Genomic DNA, 23,435 nt, shown 5'->3' with positions numbered 1-23,435 from the left:
AAAATTTAGGATGGACAAAAATACACATAAAAAAATAATAAATATTAAAATATATTTGAAAAATCGTTTTTGATAAATAAAAATATCATGTTATTAATATATTTGTAAGTCCTAAAATGTATTTTTATCCATCAACATTAATTTTTTAGTGTATCTTTTTATTTATGAACTTTAATGTATACTTTTGTTCACCGCAAACTCATTCATGTAGTCACAAAAAAAAAAAAAAAACTCATTCATGTATAATTTTGTCTATTTATTTTAAAATTACCTTGGATTATATTCGAGTGCATTATGGGTTGTGGCAAGTAGCATAGAGCTGTACCCAGATTTGGCATAATTCCTCAACATATATGGTCTTGCAATTCCCCCTTTTTATTATTCTTCCTCCATTTCTCACCTTTTCCTTTTTCCTTTTTGCTTATTAGTTTAGTTTAAACTCTTTCTCTCTCTCTCTTGAAGCTTCTCTTTCTCTTCTCTACACAACACAACACACGCGGGCAGCGGGCTTATCGCTTTCAATCTTCCCTCACTTCCCACCTAAAATCTATCACAACAAAACATTCCCAATCCAAAGCCTTAAGAGAGAGGGGGAAGAATTTTTGTTGTTTTATTGGGAAAAAAAAAAAGAAAAAAAAATGAGCAGTGAAGACGCCAAGAAGAACATTACTGGAGCTCTTATGCAGAGACCTATTCCCGACGACCGGAAGCCCTCGCCCCCAGCGCTTCCGGCGCCGGCGCCGCCACCCAAAAAGGTCATCATCAAGAGTGCAGATATGTTGCCCGACATGCAAAAGGAGGCTGTTGATATCGCCGTCAACGTTAGTTCCTCTTTTTTTCTCTCTCTTCAAATTTTTTATTTGGGGTTTTTGTTTTTTTGTGTGTTGTTTTGGATTCTGTTTCTGGGTTTTGTTATTTTTATCATGCTGTGTGGTAAAGTCTTGAACTTTTTGTGAATGGATGATGATGATGGATCTTCTTCTTCTTCAGGCGTTTGAGAAGTACAATGTGGAGAAAGATGTTGCAGAGCAGATAAAGAAGGAGTTCGATAAGAGGCATGGACCCACTTGGCATTGCATAGTTGGTCGCAATTTCGGTATGGCTTTTGTTCACAAGTTGGGGTTTTGCTTAGATTTGTTGTTGTGCACCCTTGTTTTTGCTACTTTCTCTTCTAGAGGAAATGTTTAGATCCAAGCTTAAGGTTATTGTAAATTGAATTGCTGCTGCTAATGCTTCTGCTTTAGTTAATGGTAGCAACGTACTAGTTATATGTTGGAAACGTAGTTTTTGTTTGGGGTGCATTTTGGTTTCAGTATCTTTCTCTCCTCCAGGGGGAAAATGCCTGAGTTGGATAGTAGGAGAAGATCCTTTCTTCATGTAGTAGTTGCACATTAGCTTGTCATGTGTACATTATCTTACATATGTGATAAACTTCTCAACAGAGTTGGTTAAGGTGGCAAGTGGCAATTAACCTGGACCACCTAGGAGGAAGAGGTGAGTTCAAATCATAGAGAGACAACTCTTGCTAGAAGACTGTATAACCCTTGTTCCCTAGTAGTCATTGAGGAGTTATGAGCAGTTCAAATTGCCAAACTTATAAGTGTGAGAGTACCTTGTGGTCCTACTTGGGAAAAATGGTTCCGAGTTATGTGCAGTTTGAATACAAGTGATCCCTCCTAGTTTAATAGGTGTTGATGACCCGCCAGAACTTATGTAATGTGGTGACAGGCATTTCAGCAGTATTCTGTTTTGCAAGCCCAATTCTTTGATTGTACTCAGTATACCGCAGTGAAGATGATATTTTTTCATCTTTGTCGTTTGGAGGAGAAAATGGTAGTATGCAATATCAACTTCTTTGAACCTCTATATTTATATACTGGGACAAATGCTGCATAAGTAGTTATTCAATGCTGGAGTTCTGTATTTTAGATCCCCCGAAATTGATACCAATACCTTGGAAACTCTTACGTGAATTTCATAAATGGATATGTTAGATGGAATCTGCTTAATAAATGAAATGTATTCACAAAGGACGTGGATATGCAAATTATTGTGTAGATTATTAATGAGTTAATGACCATACTCTTAAGTTTTATTTAGTTGGAGATGGGGATTGAATTAGAGAAGATGGTTATGTTGCAAATCAAAGGTCCAGCCGTGGTTTTGTGATTCTATGATACATGTAGGGGGTCTTTTTCTTATTTCCTTGTCCCCACAATAGTTGTCTTTCTTTGATTTTTGTGTGGATATATATCAAATTGTCAATGGTCCATTTGGAAAGCCACTGCTTGTACTGTTATAAAAGGCCTTCAATTATTGAACGTTGTACTGTTGTAGGGAAATAACATAATGGTGTGGTATGTATAGGTATTTACTTTTAGATGTGGTTTGATTCAATTGTTTCCATTTTTAGTTGATATATTTTCACTAATAATTACAAAAAATGGTGTGTTTTTCATTTCTCTCCTATAAATTTTATGTTTATATTAGAATGATTAGCTGCTCAATTTGATAATCTGGCTGGTTAAATTTTCAATTGTATATACGATGGGTTCTCCTATCTGTTTTGGTTAGTGGACTTATGGAGCTATATCTCTTATTTTCCTTGAGCCTTAAACTTGGCAAAGTAGCTTGGCTTTGCTTGCGCACATTCTTTTACTGCACATAGTTTGATAGAAGTTAATTAGACTTGTAAGAACTTTGAGACTGATAAGAACTTTGAGAGAGCACCATACTTCTGATGTTGGACTCGAGTACCATACCTTGCAAATGGATTCTGACAGAGACAAATATTTGAATACTTTAGTATTCAAAGTTCTCAAAGATTGCACAGCTGGACAAGCTTGAGTACTGATCTTTTAGACGAATTATAATATACTTAGATATAAGTGCTCTTGGTTTATAAGAGAGGAATTCGATTCTGAATCCCTTACTCTTTTATTAAAGTAGTGTACACACAGTTGCATATAAGCTGCCTCAATATGTGCCAGCATTTCTCCTCTTGTATCAGTTAAAATCATCTTTATGGTTAAGAACTGAATTTAATCGACGCATTGCAAGTTTCATTATATCTGAGAATAAGTGGTTTAGATTATGCATAAGATTTCCTGACTTTTGAGTTCAGCAAACAGTTCTGTTCATTGTTACAACTTTTATCAAGCCTATATCACAGCTCATGCTGCTGCATGCTTAGCTTTAGTTCATGCTGTGATTAGAATGATTTAGGAATCGCCTAGGCTGATATTGACTATTGAGTGCTGCTAATACTAGTTAGGTGCAGCTTCTAAGCAACTTTTCCAATCTTCTTGCTGATTTGATAAGGTCATCTGACTGAGATTCTCTGGGTTTCTGAGTCCAGGATTTCAATTTTTGGGGTTAATATTCCACCTCGAAAGTATCCTTCCTTTGGTGTTTATCAGCATATTCCCTCATTAAATCATGAGTTTCTCCAGATATTCCTTTGGTGTTAATATTACCTCATTAAGTTGGCATACATACAACTTGCAGTGTCAATGTCGTAGATATTCTCGTATTCCTTAGGATTAATTTATCTTGAGACGCTTTCTGCCTGTTTCTCTTTAACCAGATAGTATACTGATGTCTGGATGGCTGAAATACAAGGTTGGAACAGAAAATTGTGTTTGTTTGTTTCTTTTACTCACTCTAGTATGGTGGAACACAGTTTTTCATGTGAACAGCCTTAAGGACACTCGGTATTTTGAATTCTGCAAAGACGAAATGACAGTCATATGTATTTGTTCATGAATCTTAACTCAACATACTTTACGCATGAAAATGAAGGAATCTCATTAGCTTTAGCTTGTATTGATTTGGTTGCTTATTACTTTTGAACATCCTAGATAGGCCTTAAAAAGCACCGGGAATTGGCTTTTGCAAGGAAAAATCAAAAGGATTTGCAATGCCAAAGCTTGGTTTAAGATCTAGTTTCAGGGTTTAGAAAGCAAGTGGTTGCAAAACTATGGTAATTAAGTCTCTATACTTTTTTTTCTTTTTAAGTAGAATTTGAATCATGGGGGAGTGAAAATGAAATGAAACTCCAGGAGTTAATGATCTGTTTTTTTTATTAAGCTTGTTTTTTCTTTTGTACATGATGTTGCAATAGAAAAACAACCTTTTTTTTAGATGTTTTTTATTGAGGTAGGAAATAGTAGTGGAAAATGGAGGGATTAGCGTTATTTTCATGTTGAAGCACTTCAACTTCACAGGATTCAAGAATAATCCAGATTGGTTCCTTTCCCGTCAAAGTGACATGATTGATTTAGAATTTCCTTAATGGCACCATTCCTGATCTTATTTTATTCTGTTAGCTTTTAACACCACGTCTTATTCTTGATGACAAAATACAAATTCCGGGGTTATAGATGCACTTTGATCTGTTTTGTATGTTACAATTTCTTATGTCTGTTTGGAGATTGCCATATCACAAAAGCACCGTGATATGGTGGGGAGATATTTTCTTTGTCGCTACTTTCTCAAAGTCATGATATTTTATGGCGAAATAGTTACCAAATGGAGCGAAATCATAATATGCTTATAGAAACACTTATCCTTTTTTTTTTCACATGAATTTAAGACAATTAATTCAACTGTAGATAAAATTGCTTGTTCGTTTTGTCAGACATTATTGGTTTCTAGTGTAAGTTCATTATTCATGCACCATTTTTTTCTTCTCCTTGTGACAGGTTCATATGTGACTCATGAAACAAACCACTTCCTTTACTTCTACTTAGACCAGAAAGCAGTTTTGCTCTTTAAGTCCGGCTAAGCTGCATTGTGATGGTGATAAAAAAGGAGTTTAGAGAAAACAATGGGAAATTTGTCTTTGTGATTATGGCGCGGCTAAATTAAAGCCCTGCTCATGTGTATTAAGTCTCGCTGACCCGCAAACTCTTTGCAGGACATTCGTGTGCTTGTATATTTCATGATGATGCCATGTGAACTGCTTCTCAGATTTGGATATCAATCTAAAATTCTTAGTCTGTTTACTTTTACTTTTTAATGTGCTTCCTTATATAAGTTCTTGGTTTCTATTCTCAAAAATCTTTATTTTCGTTTTCGTCTTTAACACTTATGAAAACTTTTTATGTTTTGAAGACAACAAAAAATGTGTATTTAGGACTATGCAAGAGTTTCTCCTTAATTTTATTGCTAGAGTGCTGTAATCTTCGCGGACATAGACACCAATTCAAAACAAGCACATTTGAATCAGTGTCTATGTCCGCCATGTAGGAAGCAGAGGTACAATGAAGAAACCATGTAGCGGCAGATCCAGGTGTTACGACTGCCCAGCTTAACTGCTGCTGGCGGTTTTTCTGTTACCGGATTTGATGCTCATTTTGCCTTACTCATCTGAGTCCTCACTCCCTCTTGCACTCACATCTTTTATAATTTTTTTCTTAATCCTTTTTAAATGATTTTGTTTGTTGATAATTTACATGGACAATGTGAGGACAGAAGGTGATGAATAAAACACATAATAAATGTGGTGGGGTGGTTTAGTAGTTGCTTTATCTAATTATCTCATTAAACTTCTTAATCAAGTGGTTATGTGTTGGTCTTTCAATTTTGCAAATTGAGAGAATTTTGCAGCCAATTGTCCAACCAAACTAAGTGTGTAATTTTAATTGGAGATCCAAATGGTAACGAAATTAGTTACTGGTTCACAGTTGTCCACAGTAAATACTGATAAACCAAATAAATAAATAAACAAAGCACTAATAGCTTATATATGTTAGTGTCAAATTAAATTTTTAACAAAGATAGGTATTGATAGTAAAGTCCAATGGTTGTGGTTTCTCTTTCATTTTTTCATAATACATACGGTCAGTAAACTATAATTTTGACAAACAAAAATTTCAATTTTTGATAAAATGGTCCCTGATAAAAAAAATATTTTGGTATTTTTAAAGATAATTCTTATTTGAGAAAGTATTACTTTCTTTTATGTGTCACGACTTATATATTTGATTTAATTTTTTGTTGGAATAATTAGAAAATTATTTACGAGGTACATACAAAAATTTTAGAAAAAAAATTGATTTCTAGAATGTGTTTTCAATTTTTTGTCATTCATGTAAAAATCGTCAAAAATATCAACTAAGCGTAAAATCATCAAAATTAGATGATAAAATTATTTTCTTTTTTTAAAGTCCTTTAAATTTATTTATATTTGGTGTATTTTGTCAAATTGAGATTATTTTTGGAAAATCAAAATGTTATTCTGTCTTTTAATGATTATTTTGTAAAACCTTGATTATTTTGAGAATCAAAATGATATTTTAGACTATATGTAACGGTAAAATTAATGTAGACTCGTAGAAAATAAAATATATTTATTTTTAAAAACAAAGGGCAAAAATGTCTAAGAAAAAACAGATTACACGATCACTATTCTGTGAAACATGGTTCTAACTCAATCTGCAAAGAACTTAAGAAAAATATAAGGAGGCAAGAGGAAATATATGACAAATTGACAATTATATTTTAAATCATGTTCATGTAAAACCACTTTATCTGCAAAAGAATTTGCTTCTCTAAACTTATGATGGAGATTCCAACTTTTCAATCCGCTGCAACATTTTTGGATAACCAAAAGACTCCCGAAATGAAAGATTAATGGAATCTTGAAGGCACCTAACCGTTAACCGTTATATTTAGGTATATAAATTTATAGTATTTTTTCTAAATAAAATAAAATAATTATTATTTTCAACCATATGCAAAAGTGAAAATAGTTGCTTAAAAACACAACAAATACAATTTCACAACATTAATGCGTCTGTGATTAAAGAGTATTTTGTACGAGGGTGTTGAAAACTGAATGTGTTTAAATGAAACACATTTCATGTGGCTTTGGCAAAATGAGTAATTATCTTTTGCAAGAAAAAAAAAAAACACTCATTTTATAATAGGTTCATGCAATATGTATTTTATTTTTTTAGTAAGTTGGGTTGAACAATCTTCAACTTACACGGTGTATTTACACAGAACATTAAATGTTCTCATTTATTATTAGTTTAAGGTAATTCTGAAACTTGAGTGCCCTTGTTACAAAGTAATGAATTTCACCCCTCCTCTCAAAGAAAGAAGCACCATCTACCATCACTATGCTATCATGCTTCTTAATAATATATATACAAATTATAATACATATAGATATCTTTCATCAAATAGTTTATTTTTATTTAATTTATTTTAATTTTAGTTATAAATTTATTTATTTTTTATAATTATATAATATCTATTGCTAATAAATTATAGTTCAAAACTTCAAATGACACTCTTCATACTCGTCTAAAAGTTACCGGTTTAAATCTCTTTATCTTTAGTAAAAAATAAAATTATAAAATATCTATTAATATTATATAATTAATTTAATCAGTGATTCGCCCGTTAAAACAATAATCTAATGACCAAATAACTTAACTGATCTGTGTTGCAAAATTGTATATCTTCCACGTTGAAGCAACTATTTTATTTTTGTGAGTTGTTGAAGATTATAATTTTTTATTTTATTTAAATAAAAGATCCTTTCTATGTATTTTCTCTCATATTCCTCAAAAATATTAATGAATGATGTATTTTTTAAAATATTTTTTCTATAATTTAGTAGAGAAAAAATTTGGTTTTTTATAAATATAAAACTTTAATTCGGATATTTTAAATTTTTTATGAGTTAATTTTTTTATTTTTATTTTTATGAGTTAATTTTAGTTATAAATTTACTTATTTTTTTATAATTATATAATATCTATTGCTAATGAATTATAGTTCAAAACTTCAAATGACACTCTTCATACTCGTCTAAAAGTTGCGGGTTTAAATCTCTTTATCTTCAGTAAAAAACAAAATTATAAAATATCTATTAATATTATATAATTAATTTAATCAGTGATTCACCCGTTAAAACAATAATCTAATGACCAAATAACTTAACTGATTCGATCACCGCTGTGTTGCAAAATTGTATATCTTTCACATTGAAGTAACTATTTTATTTCTGTGAGTTGTTGAAGATTATAATTTTTTATTTTATTTAAATAAAAGATCCTTTCTATGTACTTCCTCTCATATTCCTCAAAAATATTAATGAATGATGTATTTTTTAAAATATTTTTTCTATAATTTAGTAGAGAAAAAATTTGGTTTATTTTATAAATATAAAACTTTAATTCGGATATTTTAAATTTTTTATGAGTTAATTTTTTTATTTTTATTTTTAATTTGATTTTTTTACTGATTTCTTCAATTTATTCACAATGGTAATATTATAGTAGTTTGTTGACTACAACATTCATTGCGTATGTTTAAACATTTTTTTTAGTAATTTTTGATAAAATTAACAATGAAATAATATTAACTCATTCTAATAGTAGTTGACAGTATGTGAAGGCATTTGTAAATTAATGGGGGTGTAGTAAAAGAGAAAAAAGATGATGGATTAAGGAGGAATGGAACTTTTTAATTTTTTTAATTATTTGATAAAGTATATTTTTCATTTTTTAATATTTGTTTTTACATTTTTTTTATCTTATTTAAAGAGTGTAAGATGAGAGATTATACTTTACTAAACAATTGAAAAAAATTGAGGAAATTTATTTTTGAATTAAAATTAGTAAGGATGGAGAAAGTTAATAGGGGAGTAGTCTTAGTGAGTATGTAAAATATAGGTTCCTACCTATAATAATGTTATTGTTGGTAAATATATTGAAGATTTCTATAGTATAATAAAATGTTTTATGAAAAAAAATCTTTTTGAAAAATCTGAAAGTAAAGCTATTATTACAAATATGGAATTAGTGATTCAATTTCTATTGGAAGAATAATCAGGCAAAAAAGAGGATATTGTGATCTTTATTAATAAAAGTATAGTAAAGGGGCTAAATAAAAAGAAAAATACGTCTTGGGAGCAATAGAATCTAAGAAATTAAATAAAGTTTATAGAATAAAGTATTTTATTTTTTTGAGTAAGTTAGGATGAACAATCTTCAAATAATATTTCCTTACGCGGGATATTTACACGGAACATTAAAGTAAAAGTTCTCATTTATTATTAGTTTAAGCTAAATCTGGAACTTGAGTGCCCTTGTTACAAAGTAATGAATTTCCTCCCTCCTCTCAAAGAAAGAAGCACCATCTACAATCATTATGCTATCATGCTTTTTGATAATATATATACAAATTATAATATATATAGATATTTTTTATCAAATAATTTATTTTTATTTAATTTATTTTAATTTTAATTATAAATTTATTTATTTTTTTATAATTATATAATATCTATTAATATTATTTTTTTAATAAATATTTGTAGTATATAATAGATATAAACTAATTAATAAATTATTAAAATTTAAAAATAATAATTATTTTAATATAAAAATAAAATAAAAATATTTATGATAGAGTAAAAATAATAAAATATTTATTTTTCTGTTTTATATTAATTTAAAATAATTTAATTATTCTTAAAATGTTAATGATAAAGATATGTATTTTAAATTTTAATTTTAAATTTTTGATTATTTTATATTTTTTATTTATATTGGATTGGGTTAACTGGTTCAATCACCAATTGAACCAATAATTTAATGACCCAATAATTTGATGGATTTAAATATTTTATCACCACTTGAATTCTAACAACTATGCTCTATTTTCAACCATCTCACACGAAAAATTTAATTACAAAAACATTAGGGTGTTGCAAAATTGTATATCTTTCACGTTGAAGCAACTATTTTATTTTTGTGAATGGTTGAAGATTATAATTTTTTATTTTATTTAAATAAAAGACTTTTTTTTTGTGACTAAATAAAAGACCTTTGTATGTACTTTGAAAGCACAGAAGTTACTTCCTCTCATATTCGTCAAAAATATTAAATGTTTTAAAAATCAGATTGGACCGGTCGATCGAACCGATTCAACCGGAAACTGACAAAGAAAACGATCCGATCCAACGTGCAAAACCGTAAAATAAAAAATTGCTTAAGAAACCGCTGAACCGGCCGGTTACTGGCAGGTCGGTTGACCGGAACCAGGCCGGTTCACAGAAAACGACCTCGTTTCCTTCCTTGAAAGGGAAAAAGTTGCGCGTTATCCCCCATTCCCCCCTTCTCCAACTCCTTCCTTCATCAAACCCTAGCCTCCACCCAAGAAAGCAAACCCTAGTCTCCACCAATAGTTGTCGCCGTCTGTCGGAGTGAGAGACTGCTGCCGCCGTCCATCGCACTCAAGTACTTCCGTCTTCGTGCTCTCGGGCCTCTCGCCGGATCCTCCACGTCGGGTGCTCGCATCTCGCCGTTCTCCTCTGTGCTCGGCTGCTCGCGCCTCCCTCCGCCAGTGAGTGCTCGAGCTGTGCGTGTTGGTTGCTGCTCGTCGTCCGTGGTTGTCTCTGCTCGATTCTGCCTCCCAGCCTCACTCGAGTCTCGTCTCAGTCACTGGCATCTCGTGGTTCGTCTGTCTCGTCGCCGGCGGCAGAAGCAACTCGTGGGGTTGTCTCTTGCTTCGTCGCCTTCCGTGGGGTGGTCTCCGACTCGCCGTCGATCGTTGGTGAGTCCCTGCACCATCGCTTCCCTGTTCTCTCTTTTCAGATTTCCCTTCTCCCTGTATTTTTGCATGTTGCTGAATTGCTAATCAAATTTGCCTTGTTGCTAATCTAAATGTTGCTGTAAATCGGGACTTTACTTGGATTTGTTGAATTTGTTGAATTTGTTGCTGTAACTTGAATTTGTTGCTTCCCAGTCACAGAATCAGAACAGAATACTCAGTCAGTGCTTTGTTGATTGGTTTTGCTTACTGCTTCTAGGCTTTGAAATCAGTTTATGATAACTGTGATGAAATTATTTAGTTGGATAACTGATGTAATTATTGAGTTCAAGAGATTGAGTTTTTGATCTGCAAGGTGATTTTTGGTTGATTTTTTATTTAATTTGGTAATGATGTTTATGATTGGGGTTATCTGATTGTAGGCAGAATTGTGTTGTGTTGAATGGCTGAATGCTGTAGGCAGATATGGTCTTGTGTTGTGGTTAAGAACATGCTGTTAATTTTCATTGTGTTTGGCTCCTGCTTTAGGTTAAGAACATGGTTAATGCTATTGTTGAATGATTAACTCTGCTGCTACTGCTGGGCTGTACTCTGTTTGATTGTTTTTTTATGCTGTATTGAAAAAAATTATGCTTAAACTTTGATAATTCTTTGTTAATTTATGTTAAAATGATACTAAAGCATGAGCTTTTATCTGAATGATTAAGTCTTCTCTGTTGTATTGAACTGAATTTATTTATTAAATTTTTTAGTTAAATTTAGCTAAGTTGTATCTTGTTTTGAATTGATTAAAATGAATGATGGAATTTTTATTATTGAATTTTTGTTGTTAAATCTTGTTTCCATTGAAAAAAAGAAACTAAAAGGAGAAGAAAGAAACTATAGAATATTAAGTTAATTCCCACAAATTATAAACTGTTAATATCTATTTTTGTACAATTGTTCTCTCTGTTTTAGATGTTGAGTATTGCTAATTTCTGAAAGTGCTCAACCCCTGCACATTTGGTCTATGTTCACTTATCTTTTCAATCATTTGGTTGCCAAAGAATCAAGGAGTTTTAATTTTTATTTGTTTTTTTAATGAGCTTCAAGTCAATAAAATTATTGAATGTGACCTCTATGATGTATTGCACATAAGATGCTTTTCCATTCAAATTTAACCTTACATAAAGGACATATATATTTGGTAACAATTGTAATTAGAAGCTTTCAACTGGTACTTTCTCATGTTTTTAGAGTTTTGCATATTTCTAATAAGCTTACCTGTATAAAGCACTTTATAATTTATTTATTATTCTATTCTAAAACGATTTATTCGGTTGAACCACCGGTTGGACTGGTTAGACCAATAAACCAGTGAACCAGTAACTAAAGCGATTTGATGACCGGTCCGATTTTCTGAACCTATTTTAATTGAATTGACCGATTAAATAATTTTAAAGGTAAATGTTATGTTGTCTATAACATTATGTCTAACTTACTAACAAAAGTAAATAGATAATGGGCTTGTTTAGGTGAGCTTCTTTCGGGTTATCTTTTTTAAAAGATCTTATGAAAAAGTAAAAATAATTTTATGTTTGGGTATCTCATTTCAAATAGAAAAGTAATAAAAAATAGAAAGTACTAAATAAGCCAGTTTCCTAGACATAAAAATTAGAAGAATTTTGAAAACATTTTTTTTATTTATTTTTTCAATTTCACAAAAATATTCAAAGAATATTATTCTTTGATCAAAGGAACGGAGTGTGCCCGGGCTCCGCTGGTAGCGCGAATGAGAAAAGGTATCATTTTTCTCTTGAAAAGTTGTTAAAAAAAAATTTCTATCAGATTTATGAGTAAATTTATGAGTCATAAGACAATTAACCATTCATGACTTAGGGGATTTGATTTGGAAGAATAAAAAAAGGAATAGCCGGATTGAGTTCATGGATTCAATTTAACCTAGGTATCCATAGAGCAATAAATGATTTTTATATCCGAAACGCATTAGAAAAGAAGGGAAATCTACGAGAAAAAAAATCATTATATAAATGAGAAAAGCCTCCAAGGTCCCATCCCCAAAATGATGCAAAAAGATTTTTTTTATCTATCAATTATGTTTGGGTATAACAATTTTTTAAGAAAAAAAGATCTTTTTTAAAAAAAATGTAAATTACAATTTCTCAAAAAAGATATTTTTTTTATTTTTCTAATTTTTTTTTATTACTAGAAATTTGTCAAGTATACTAAAAAATAAAAAAAAACTTTTTTTATTAAAATAATATTTTTTTATCAAAATAATGAGACCCAAACAAACATAATATTTAATAAATTTTAAATATTTTATCTTTATTTTATACATTTTATTTTTTATTTATAAAAGTAACTTCAACAATTTAGATACCAGAATAAGAGGTACCTTAAAATTCACCAATTTTGAATCGTGAGAGAACAACTTGTCTTTTCAAGCTTACATGTTTAAAGGTTAAAAATCACCCTAAATCATTAACCCCCGCTGCCGCCGCCTTCCTCTTCTCCCCTTCCTTCCCCTTTTCTCTCTTCCAACTCCAGCAGAGGCACCCCCGCCGGCATTGTTTCTCTGTTCTCCACATCTCCTACGCCGTTCACCTCTTGCGTCGCGGCTCCCGTCTCTCCCCCTTTGGCTGCTGCAAGCGTCTCTTCCCGCTTGCCCGCGTCGCTGCCGCCAGCGTCTTTTTGCCACTGTTGGACAAACCTTTGAACCCGTCACTTGACCGGTTCAGTTCTCGCAACCTTACTCTCTCATCCACTCACACTCACTCTGCGTCTCTGCCTCGCCGCCACTGCCTCGTCTCCACTGTCCCTCGACATCGCCTCTCACCACTCGGTTTGTGGCCTCGCCTCTTCCTCTGAGCCTCTGCGTCTTGCCGACTAGCCGTGCCTCCCTCTGTCGCCGTCAGTCCGTCACGGTCCCACTGCGTTGCCCCTCCCTTTCCGTGGCCAATTTACGGTCCATCTGCAGCCAGCAGGTAGGCCGTTGTCATTACCTCTGCTCTTTTTTCTTTTTTTTGATGATATAATGTGATTTTAGGTTTAGGTTGGGTCTTTTTGATACAAGTTTAGCAGTGATTTTGGTTTAGGTTAGATGTTTTTTTAAGGGTCAAGTATATTTTTGTCTTGAAGTATGTCAAAAGGTTGAAAATATCCTTAACTTTTATTTTATTTCAATTTTCTCCTACTAGTTTTTGATTTGCATGAAATGTACCAGGAAGCTAATCTTTTAAGAAATTTAGGATTAATTCAGCAACAATTTCTTAAGTAACCTTTTCACACAAGCAACTGGCCCCTAATTGTCAAACATTATTGCTAAATTGGTCATAAATTTCTTGAAAATTTAGCTGTTGGGGTAATTTGATGCAAATTGAAAACTTTTAGACAAAATTGAAACAAAATAAAATTTAGTATTATTTTTGAAAGTTTTGACAAACTTCAGGACAAAAAGTATACTTAACCTTTTTATAAACTGTTGGCAGCTAGGTTTAGTTTGATTGTTATTTTTTAGCATATGCATTATGTTGTATTAGACTAGTTAAGGGTAGATTGTGTACTTTTTGACATGAATTTGTCTATTTCTCAGGTATGACAATTTGTCTTCTGAAACTCTGCTTATTACTATTTAAACTTTGTTTGAATTATGGATAAAGACAATGTTTATTTCGATTTAAGTCTTGACGACAATGAAGATTATGCTTGTAATATGGTTGAAGAATATTTAAGTCCCTTTTTTTTAAATTTTCTTTGAAAATCCATAGATATCCACTCTGATCCGGGTATTGGGCGAGGAATTGGTACCCGTCACTCGTCAAGGGTATGGTGTGGGGACTGGGAAGTTATGCAAAATGGGGGATGGGGTGGGGACCATGTTGGTTTTACTCTTTTCCTTATTCTCTTTGTGTTTGTCTCACCATGAACCTTTGTTTTGCTCACAAGTCATAACTGCCAGAGTCTCCATGGCAGAAAGGAGCAAGGAGCTTCTTCACTTGGAGCACAAGGCCACACCCCTCTCATCCTTAGGTCTATTTTTTTCTCCCTTTTCTTTTTTCATTTTTATTTATTTTATATATATTTTGCTTTAGATATCGTATTGTTGAAGTTTGATTTTTTTTAAATTTTTTTCACTTTTATGCAGAATCCACACTTCTTGTTTGTAACGGCAAAAGAGAACAATGCACTCAAACTAAGATACTTCCCCCTAATGGCACTCCTCTTACTTCTATTCCCAAAAGCCAACGTACTGTTTCAAATTCATCCCAAGTTCTTATATTTTTTAATTTTATTCATTTATTTATGGTGGAAGTAGGACCTATGCTAATAATTAAGTTCATTTTTGTTTAATAACACTTGGCTGTTATTATTCTTGTCGTATTTATTTATTTAAGTATTTAATTATTCATGTTGGGTTTTGAATTTAATTAGTAGTTTTCTTAGTGGGGGTGTTTAGATTGTTAGCCATGATTATTATCTACTATTATTATTATTGAAGGTAGAAATAATTAAAGATCTCAATGAAATATTTGATTATTGGTAGTTTTAATTGTTTAATAATTTGATAATAGTTATCTTTCATTGTTAGTAAATCATATAATTGAGTAAAAGTGAATGATTGGTAGATCTATGCGACCTTTTGATTAGTAGTTGAGATTAGTCCATATTCTACCCTAAAGAAATTTTCTTTTGAAACATTGTGCAGTATGGAATCAGATGATATTGTTCTGAGATTGTGAATGCTTTATCTTTTCTAGATTTTGAATTTGATTATGTTATTCCTGGTTATTCAGCTGGAAATATTAGAGTAACTAGACAAATGAGAGAAAGATTATTACTAATTGTGTCAATTGCTCTGAAATTTATTACTTTGCTCTATCATCATGTTTATTTGACAGCTGTGAACTAACAAACTCTTATCCTCGCATCCTCTCTGTTTTGACTCTTGCCCTCTCCTTTTCCTTTCATCACTTCCCCACAAGCTTGAGCATATAGATAATATTTATCAAGCTTAGAACATAAATAACCTATAGAAGATATTATTTGATATTATGAGATATTTAAGGATAAACTTCTTGTCTAAGACTCCCCCTCAAGCTAAAGTTACTAAGCTCTAAGCTTTTTACAATAATACTCGTGGAAATATAATATGAAGACTAAAGAAAGGCCATCTGTATCTGCTGGAAACATGTCAGGGCCAGCAAGAACTGCTGAAGATGTGCAGGGGTCTGTTGCGACTTCTGGAGTTGTGCAGGGGGTAGCTGGGACTGTTGGGGACTTGCTGGGACTATCCGGAACTGCTTGGGCCGGTAAGGAGGTAAAGAACCTAGGAAAGCGACTTGGTTGAGCAGTCATTGTCTTTCAAAGAGGCCATAAATAGCATATAACTGGCAAAGACTGTGAATGACAAATATTACCGTGGGTATGGTTCACAATGGGAGGTTGGAAGGAAAACACAACCCAATATTCATCACTTTGGCTGCGTTTGGTTCTGAGAACAGAACAAGATAAGACAGAACATTGAGAATAAGACACAATGGACAGAGTCACAAAGATTAATGTTCTTGTATTTTGTTTGGTGATAAACTAGAACAAAATATAAAAGTCTAATGTACTCTTATTTTTTCCATACAAAAATTTAGGAAGAAAAATATGATGAAAAACATAATTTTGAAAATTTGGTAGAAATATTGAAAGAAAAAATGAAAAATAAATTGTCTCTTGTTAGTGTTTTTGTGTCCTTGACAGAAAGGACGCAAAATACACTAATTTAGTGTTCCTACACACATTGTCTCTGTCTATGTTTTATCTATCAAACATAGTTTGTATCTCTGTATCTTCAATGTTCCGTGCCTATAAACAAACGCAACCATTGTGCCAAGAGGACTAGATACCAAAAGTAAGAATAGGGAGATGCTGGAGGAGGTTACACAGACAACAAAGGGGTCAGACTTGCACTATTAGAAGCAGGAGATCAATACTCAAATAGTCATGGCACCCATTAGGGATAAATCAAGTTTGATACTGTAGTGGACTAGCGGCTTGATCAAGGAGATAAACACATATGCAAAGATAGCACAAAGAGGTGAGCATTGAGGTGTCAGTAGCTGCAGGAGTTGGCAGCAGAATACAGTGGTTGATGTGCCCTCAGGCACTAGTGGAAGTGAAGTCGTTGACTTGTTTGTCAGAGATATGTTGAATGTGGCAACACGTGGCTTGTCAAAGAGCAACACTGTTGACAAGGTTGGAGAGGTTGGGCATTGCTGGACAAGGAGAAGCCAAGGGTGTGGTCTTTGGCCAGATTTGACAATGGTGGACGGCAGCAGTGCTGCAACAGTTTTCAAGGAGGATACCATGTCTTTGATGTTATATTAAGATTCATGGTTACTCAGCTGGAAATATTAGAGTAATTAGAGAAAAGAGAGAGATTATTACTGATTGTGTGAATTGTTATGTATCGTTACAAGGGAAAAGGCCAACATATATAGAGGAGAGTGATAAATCTAGAGTACCTTCTCAACTACTCTCCATAAATGCACCGTCCAAATTACTAACCACTATCTAACAATGATATCTCTCTTCATATTTCAACACATTACTCTTGTTTGCTTCTAGTGTCTCAGCATATTTTATTATTCATTCAAATTGCTTAATTGGACTCAATATGATATGATTTGCTTTTATAAGTTTTACAATCATGTTGATGCATATGGCATTCATAACCCCCAATTACATTGCCTGCTAGTGAGATGAATCATGATACTTTATAATTGTGAATAAGTTAATGAGCATTGCAGTTGGATTTGGATCTCAATAGGGATATAGTTATTCTCTGCAAGTGCCAGAGTTGCCCATAAGTGTCTGCTACGTGCTTCAAAAGTTTGTGTCATGAATAGTTTAAGTATTATTTAGTAGTTATTAGTTTATATTTTTTAAATATTAGAATGTTTAATTTAATTTCATGTACTTTAATTTTATTTATTTAGTTAGTAGATTGGGTTTTATGTCAGTGGGCATAGGGTTTTCTTTATTTTAACCTAATATGAGGTTGTTAATATTTCCTAAACTATTGTAGTCGTCACTGAGAAATTAGAGGTGTGAAAAACCACTTTTTTGGTTTTGAAACCATGACATGGACAAGTGAGGTCAAGTGAGTTACTCTCTTGTTGCATCGGAAAATTGGATAGAAGATGGAGTGATTCCCTTCGATTCAATTCCCAAATTATGGTGTTGACAAGTTAAGTTGAGAGAATCCTTTTGTTGTTGCATCAAAAAATTGGATAAAAAGTAGCGTAATTCCCTTTGTATTCAATTTCAACCTATTCTTTTGTTTTCTATTTTAATTTCAATTTATTTTTTTATTCAATTTCAGTGTGTATCTTTTTGTTTATCCTTCGTTTCGTATCAGTGTCTGACTTTGATGTGGTCTTATTCTTAATTTTAGTTTGATTTGAGTTCTTAGTTGGCACTTTCAAGTGCAATGCCAAAAGGATTGTCTGCATATTCCAAGCTATTGTTATAACTTAGAAGTGAACTAGTTTAGGCTGGGAAATCAAAGTTTGTGATCTTATATTTGTAGTGATGGCAATGAAATAAGAACGTAAATATTTGATGGCAAAATCTGTTTCATTGGTCTGTGTGATTTGCTTGATTAGATTTTCTCTGCTTGTTCACATGTTTTGTTGTTTTACTGTTCTACATTTTTAGTATGGGGTTAGTCCCTTGTTCTTAATTAAGTAGTTGTTGATGTTATCAGTAGAAGATAACTGAATGCTTTTATTGTTGATATACATGATAATAATTTTCTTTTTGACAATATTTCACTGCTGAATTTGGTGTTCAAATGAATCTACCTAGTTAATACTTAGTACAAGTGAATATTATAGTTGTAATCACTGAACTAGTACTTTGAGTAGAGCATAGCCCTAAGATGGAATCACAAAATTGAGCTGCAATATTTTTAACCTACCATGACCTTTTTTTTTTTTTTAATTTTGTATTGATGCAGTTTTAGGGAAGGTTAAAGATTTCTTAGGAGTGATGTCAGAAGCAAATAAGCGGCTGGAACTTGATGCGAAGGTTCAAATTTGAGTTCTGATTGAAGCCATATTTTTTTTGTTTCACAACCATTTTCTCCCTTCGTTCTCCTATCTATTTTCTTGTTGCTTTGTTTTGAAAATTTATAGGATCATCCTGAGAATTACAATATTGAAGAGCTCACTGGAAATGAATCCAAAGTTATTGAAATGGTAATTCATTGTTCAATCCATGTCATATCTTCTATGTATGATTCGTGCTACTGACCTGCAAATAGTTGATTATTGCATTGGTTTTTTTGCTCAATCTTTTTCTTTTTAAGGATTTGATGCTTGGTGTTGCGGATCTTAATACACCTGAGGCTGTGGCTGCTGCTGAATCAGCAATTTCCAGTTGTCAGCCTGCGATTTCATTGGCCGCTGATGGCAAAGACACAGACACAGATTCAGATGAAAGCAGTGCTGAAGATGATAACGAGGATGATGGAATTAGAAGTGGTGATGCTGGAAATGATGGTAGAAAGCTTTCATCTCTTGATGATGAAAAACGGAAGGGAAATCATAATTCCAAAAAACGAGCAAGGATAGTTGAGCTCTCATGAACTCGATGGTGTGTGATAACTGGTAACGGGTTATGAGAACTAGATGCATGAGTTGGCGTAAATTGTTGTATGTACTTACTAAGATGATATCAGCAAGAATCAAAATGCATCTTTTACATCTAGGGTAGGAATATATTGTTTGATTTTGGCTTATGTTTGAGATCAAACAATAGCAGCCTCCATATGAGTTAATTTAGTGGTAACTCCTCAATGAGCTATGCATGTATTTATGCCCTTAATGGCAGAGGATTTCGGTGTAGCAATACTTATTAATTTGTTTTTATGAGTTCTATATGCTCTTGCTAAATTTCAGTGTTTTTAACTTTTAGAGCCATTTTCCATGATTTCCATCGAAATTTAAAGTTACCATGAAAGCTTTAATATTATTAATGAATGATGTATTTTTTAAAATATTTTTTTTATAATTTAATAAAGAAAAAATTTGGTTTTTGTATAGATATAAAACTTTAATTCGGATATTTTAAATTTTTTGAGTTAAATTTTTTTATTTTTGTTTTTAATTGGATTATTTTTACTTATTTCTTCCATTTATTCGCAATGGTAATATTATAGGAGTTTGTTGACTACAACATTCATTGTATATGTTTAAACAATTTTTTTTAAATAATTTCTAATAGTAGTTGACACTTGACAGTATGTGAACACATTTGTAAATTAATGGGGGTGTAGTAAGAGAGAAGAAAGATGATGGATTAAGGATGAATGGATTTTTAAAATTTTTTTAATTATTTGGTAAAGTGTAATTTTTATCTTTTAAAATTTTTTTTATATGTTTTTTTTTATTTTATTAAAAAAAAAGTGTAAGATGAGATATCATACTTTATCAAATAATTGAAAAAAAAATTTGAGAGGATCCATTCTCGAATTAAAATTAGCACGGATGAAAAAAGTTAATAGGAGAGTAATCTTAGTGGGTATGTAAAATATACCCCAACTTTTGGGGTAAATTCTATTTGTGTCCCTAACGTTTAAATCGTCCTATTTGTATCTTTAACGTTTATAAAAGTGATTCAATGTTATCCTACTACCAATTATACTAACAAATCAGATTATATTTTTCAATTATTCTCACTTGAATGTATTCATTCTCAATTAGATCTCACTTGGATGTGTTCGATTTTAATATTATACCCACTATTTGTGTTTAGATTCAATTATGTCCCTAGAAAAGTGAATTATGTAAATGTTGTAGGAATTATTTTCAACTTTTGATCAGCTATTTTTCGGAGTGGATCATCGATTCTATCACAGACATTTGTATTATAACTTGAAGAAGAGATTTTTAAAACTCAAACTAAAGCCCTCATGATGTGTAATTGACGGCAGGATAACATTGAATCACTTTTACAAACATTAGGGATACAAATAGGACGATATAAACGTTAGGCATACAAATAGGATTTACCCCAAACGTTGGGGACAAAAAGAATACTTTACTCATTAAAATACATAAAAAAAATAAACAATTATATAATAAAAATAACGTCAATATATTTTATTATTAAAAAAATAAAGTTAATACAAAATAAAATTATACGTAAAAAAAAAAGTTAAAATATTTAAAGTAATAAAAAATTATTTTTATAATTTTAAAGTAATAAAAAATTATTTTTATTTATATATATATATAAGATTATAAAATAATAAATCTTTAACTAAATTAATTTGTATTTATTATATTTAATTAAATGATATACAATTATACATAATATTAAATTTTGTGACTTAAATATCTAATTAAATCAATTAATTGATATAATTAATCTATCATAATAAATTATATTTAATAAATTAAAAAAATAAATAAAAAATACTGTTAAAAATATGCCACATTAGTTTTATAATTAAATAAAAAAATTTGATTTTTATATAATGGAATAAATTTAGTACGAAGCAAATTTTTTATTTTTTCTATTTCGAATGTCACTTCGAAGAAAATATATATAGTTTTAGCATGTTTAAAAAGTTTTTTAGAATAAAAAAAAGAATTTTATTTCGTTAAAAACTTTATTTTTATTTAAAATTCAATCCTATAATATAAAATAATTATAATATATTAATAGATGTGAATTTAATTTTTGATTTGAAATTACTTTTAAATCAGTGAATTTTTTTACAAATCTATTACTCTAAAAAACAATTTTTATTGAATATTTATTTATAAATAAAAATATTTTAATATTTCAAATATTAAATATAATTATTGTAAAAATCATTTAAAAATCAAATTACTTCTTATTTGATTTATTTACAAGAAAACAAATATAAAATTTAAAATTCTGAAATGAATATTTATTTTTATTTATTTCAAACCTTTAAAAGAGAAGATCATTCTTGAATCTTGAGTGAATTCTTATGAAAAAGACTAGGGTGTGCACTGTGCAGGGGGATTGAATTCTTATTGTTGCAATTCCAACCACCCTCTCCCAGTAACGCTTTCAGTCTCAGAGTCTCCGTGTTTGCTGCCGCACCCGCCAACCTTCCCATTGCCTGCACCTTGCCGTCGGCGCCTCCTCCGACCACCTCGAGGTGCTAAGCTTTTAATGGTAAAAAACTATCATTTTTAAGTTTTAACCTGACGATATTCTCAACAAACTCGTGTAATTATGAGATTTGATCGATAACTTTGTTCATCAATTTAGGTCATTTGAATTTCAAATCATATTCTTTATTTCAAGAAACAAAATAATCATAGTAACAGAATCGAATTGAATAGTACGCAGAAAAGGATAAAAAAGAAAGAAGAATGTCATCGACGCCTACATCATGCGCGGCATGCAAGTTCCTTCGTCGGAAGTGCACACCGGAGTGCATTTTCGCACCGTACTTCCCAGCGAACGACCCAGAGCGCTTCGAATGCGTCCACCGCGTCTTCGGCGCCAGCAACGTCGGCAAGATCCTCAACGAGCTACATCCATCCCAGCGCGAGGATGCGGTGAAGTCCCTTGCGTTCCAGGCGAAGGCACGCCTCCGCAACCCGGTCTATGGCTGCACCTTCCAAGTCTCCATCCTCCAGCAGCTCCTCCGCCAGAGACGTGCCGTCCTCGAAAACGCCAAGAGAGAACTTAGTGCCTACATCAACCCGCCAGCCATTCAAGGTCCATTCAACCCTCAGGAAAAGCCTCTGACTTCACCTCCCGTCCATTTAGGCCCTCCCTGCGGCTCCAATGTTGTACAGTATTCAGCCCATTTAGACCCATCCTACGATCCAAATGTTGTACACTCTTCAGCCCATTTGGGCCTATCGAACGGTCTTCAGCCCATTTGGGCCTATCGAACGGCCCAGATGATGAACCTTTTTTTAAGTCAGCTATGCAGCATAATAGGTCATTGGGTGGTGGTGGTGCTGTCCCGCAGCCGGACCCATGGCTGCAAGAGTTGTTGGAGGCCCAACAACTTGCTGCTGCTGTGGCATTCCGAGAACAGCAACAGGAGTATCTAAGACACAATGCTGCTGCTGGGATTGAACCTGTTGCGACTGCGGCACCCTACGGCGGTAATGTCAGTGGAAGTGGAGTGTTTGGCCACATGGGTGCACCTTCAGGCGGTCAAGGAGGTGAGATGGCACCTTGTATGGGTTTGGGGACATTTGATAGTGGTGGAAGTTATCATCCACAATTGCAACAACCACCACAGCATGGAGTAGGGGGAAATTACATCCTTGCAACTCAACATCACTACCCTCTTGAGGGCCAGTTGCTGCTCCCATCAGAGCACCAAGCACTACCTTTAACCCTACAACAACAACAGCAACTAGAACTACAAGTATTACAACAACAACAGCAACTACAAGTATTGCAACAACAACAACTAGAACTACAACTATTACAACTAACAACAACTAGAACTACAAGTATTACAACAACAGGAGCAGCAGCAACTACAACAACTGTCAGAGAGTGAAGACAGTAAGAGTGTCGGCCCTTCTTGATGATCTTGGCTCATTTTTGCAACTGTATATATGGTTTTTCTTCCCTCTTTTTCCGGTGATCAAAGAATATTTCGTTCTAAGTATGTTTTTTTTTATTATTGTTAGTATGTATTTTCGGGTTTAGGATTATTATATTGATAATCATAATGATGGTAGTTCTGGGTTTAGATTATTATAAACAGCGGAAAGAACGTGAAGTTGAGGGAAGCTGCCTACTGGTCATGGATTCTGAATAATCAGTAATAATGCTCTGACAGATTACTTTCTTGG

General features: G+C 32.3%; 2 protein-coding genes and 1 pseudogene across 7 annotated transcripts; all 3 read left to right on the top strand.

The window, feature by feature from the left end:
• Positions 1–284: 284 nt before the first annotated feature.
• On the top strand, positions 285–5,012 carry LOC107639036 (uncharacterized). The gene is made up of 3 exons (XM_016342449.3): positions 285–821; positions 991–1,096; positions 4,704–5,012. Exons 1-3 carry the CDS (start codon positions 639–641, stop codon positions 4,784–4,786), a joined length of 372 nt encoding a protein of 123 aa, XP_016197935.1. The 5' UTR covers positions 285–638; the 3' UTR covers positions 4,787–5,012.
• Positions 5,013–10,151: 5,139 nt separating this feature from the next.
• Positions 10,152–19,520, top strand: LOC107639035 (uncharacterized). 6 transcript variants are annotated; one of them, XM_016342448.3, is made up of 6 exons: positions 10,152–10,575; positions 14,521–14,604; positions 14,720–14,821; positions 18,584–18,654; positions 18,762–18,824; positions 18,935–19,520. In XM_016342448.3, exons 2-6 carry the CDS (start codon positions 14,541–14,543, stop codon positions 19,211–19,213), a joined length of 579 nt encoding a protein of 192 aa, XP_016197934.1. In that variant the 5' UTR covers positions 10,152–10,575; positions 14,521–14,540; the 3' UTR covers positions 19,214–19,520. The 6 variants fall into 6 exon arrangements, with proteins under 6 accessions (XP_016197934.1, XP_020976561.1, XP_016197933.1 ...); XM_021120902.2 differs by having other exon boundaries at positions 10,174–10,575; positions 14,534–14,604; XM_016342447.3 differs by lacking the exon at positions 10,152–10,575 and adding an exon at positions 12,954–13,559.
• A 2,368-nt stretch (positions 19,521–21,888) lies between these two features.
• On the top strand, positions 21,889–23,435 carry LOC107636175 (uncharacterized; annotated as a pseudogene).

The sequence above is a fragment of the Arachis ipaensis genome, chromosome B4, assembly GCF_059453495.1.
Source record: "Arachis ipaensis isolate K30076 ecotype BB chromosome B4, ASM5945349v1, whole genome shotgun sequence".
Taxonomy (NCBI): Eukaryota; Viridiplantae; Streptophyta; class Magnoliopsida; order Fabales; family Fabaceae; genus Arachis; species Arachis ipaensis.
The sequence above is the reverse complement of the archived record's forward strand: the minus strand, read 5'-3'. Positions and strand labels throughout refer to the sequence as shown.

Coding starts and splice junctions, on each gene's coding strand:
- LOC107639036 (XM_016342449.3), top strand. CDS start 639: ATGAGCAGTGAAGACGCCAAGAAGAACATTACTGGAGCTCTTATGCAG. Junction 822..990: donor CTGTTGATATCGCCGTCAAC/GTTAGTTCCTCT, acceptor CTTCTTCTTCAG/GCGTTTGAGAAGTACAATGT. Junction 1,097..4,703: donor CATAGTTGGTCGCAATTTCG/GTATGGCTTTTG, acceptor TCCTTGTGACAG/GTTCATATGTGACTCATGAA.
- LOC107639035 (XM_088484864.1), top strand. CDS start 14,430: ATGGGGGATGGGGTGGGGACCATGTTGGTTTTACTCTTTTCCTTATTC. Junction 14,605..14,719: donor CACACCCCTCTCATCCTTAG/GTCTATTTTTTT, acceptor ACTTTTATGCAG/AATCCACACTTCTTGTTTGT. Junction 18,655..18,761: donor GGCTGGAACTTGATGCGAAG/GTTCAAATTTGA, acceptor GAAAATTTATAG/GATCATCCTGAGAATTACAA.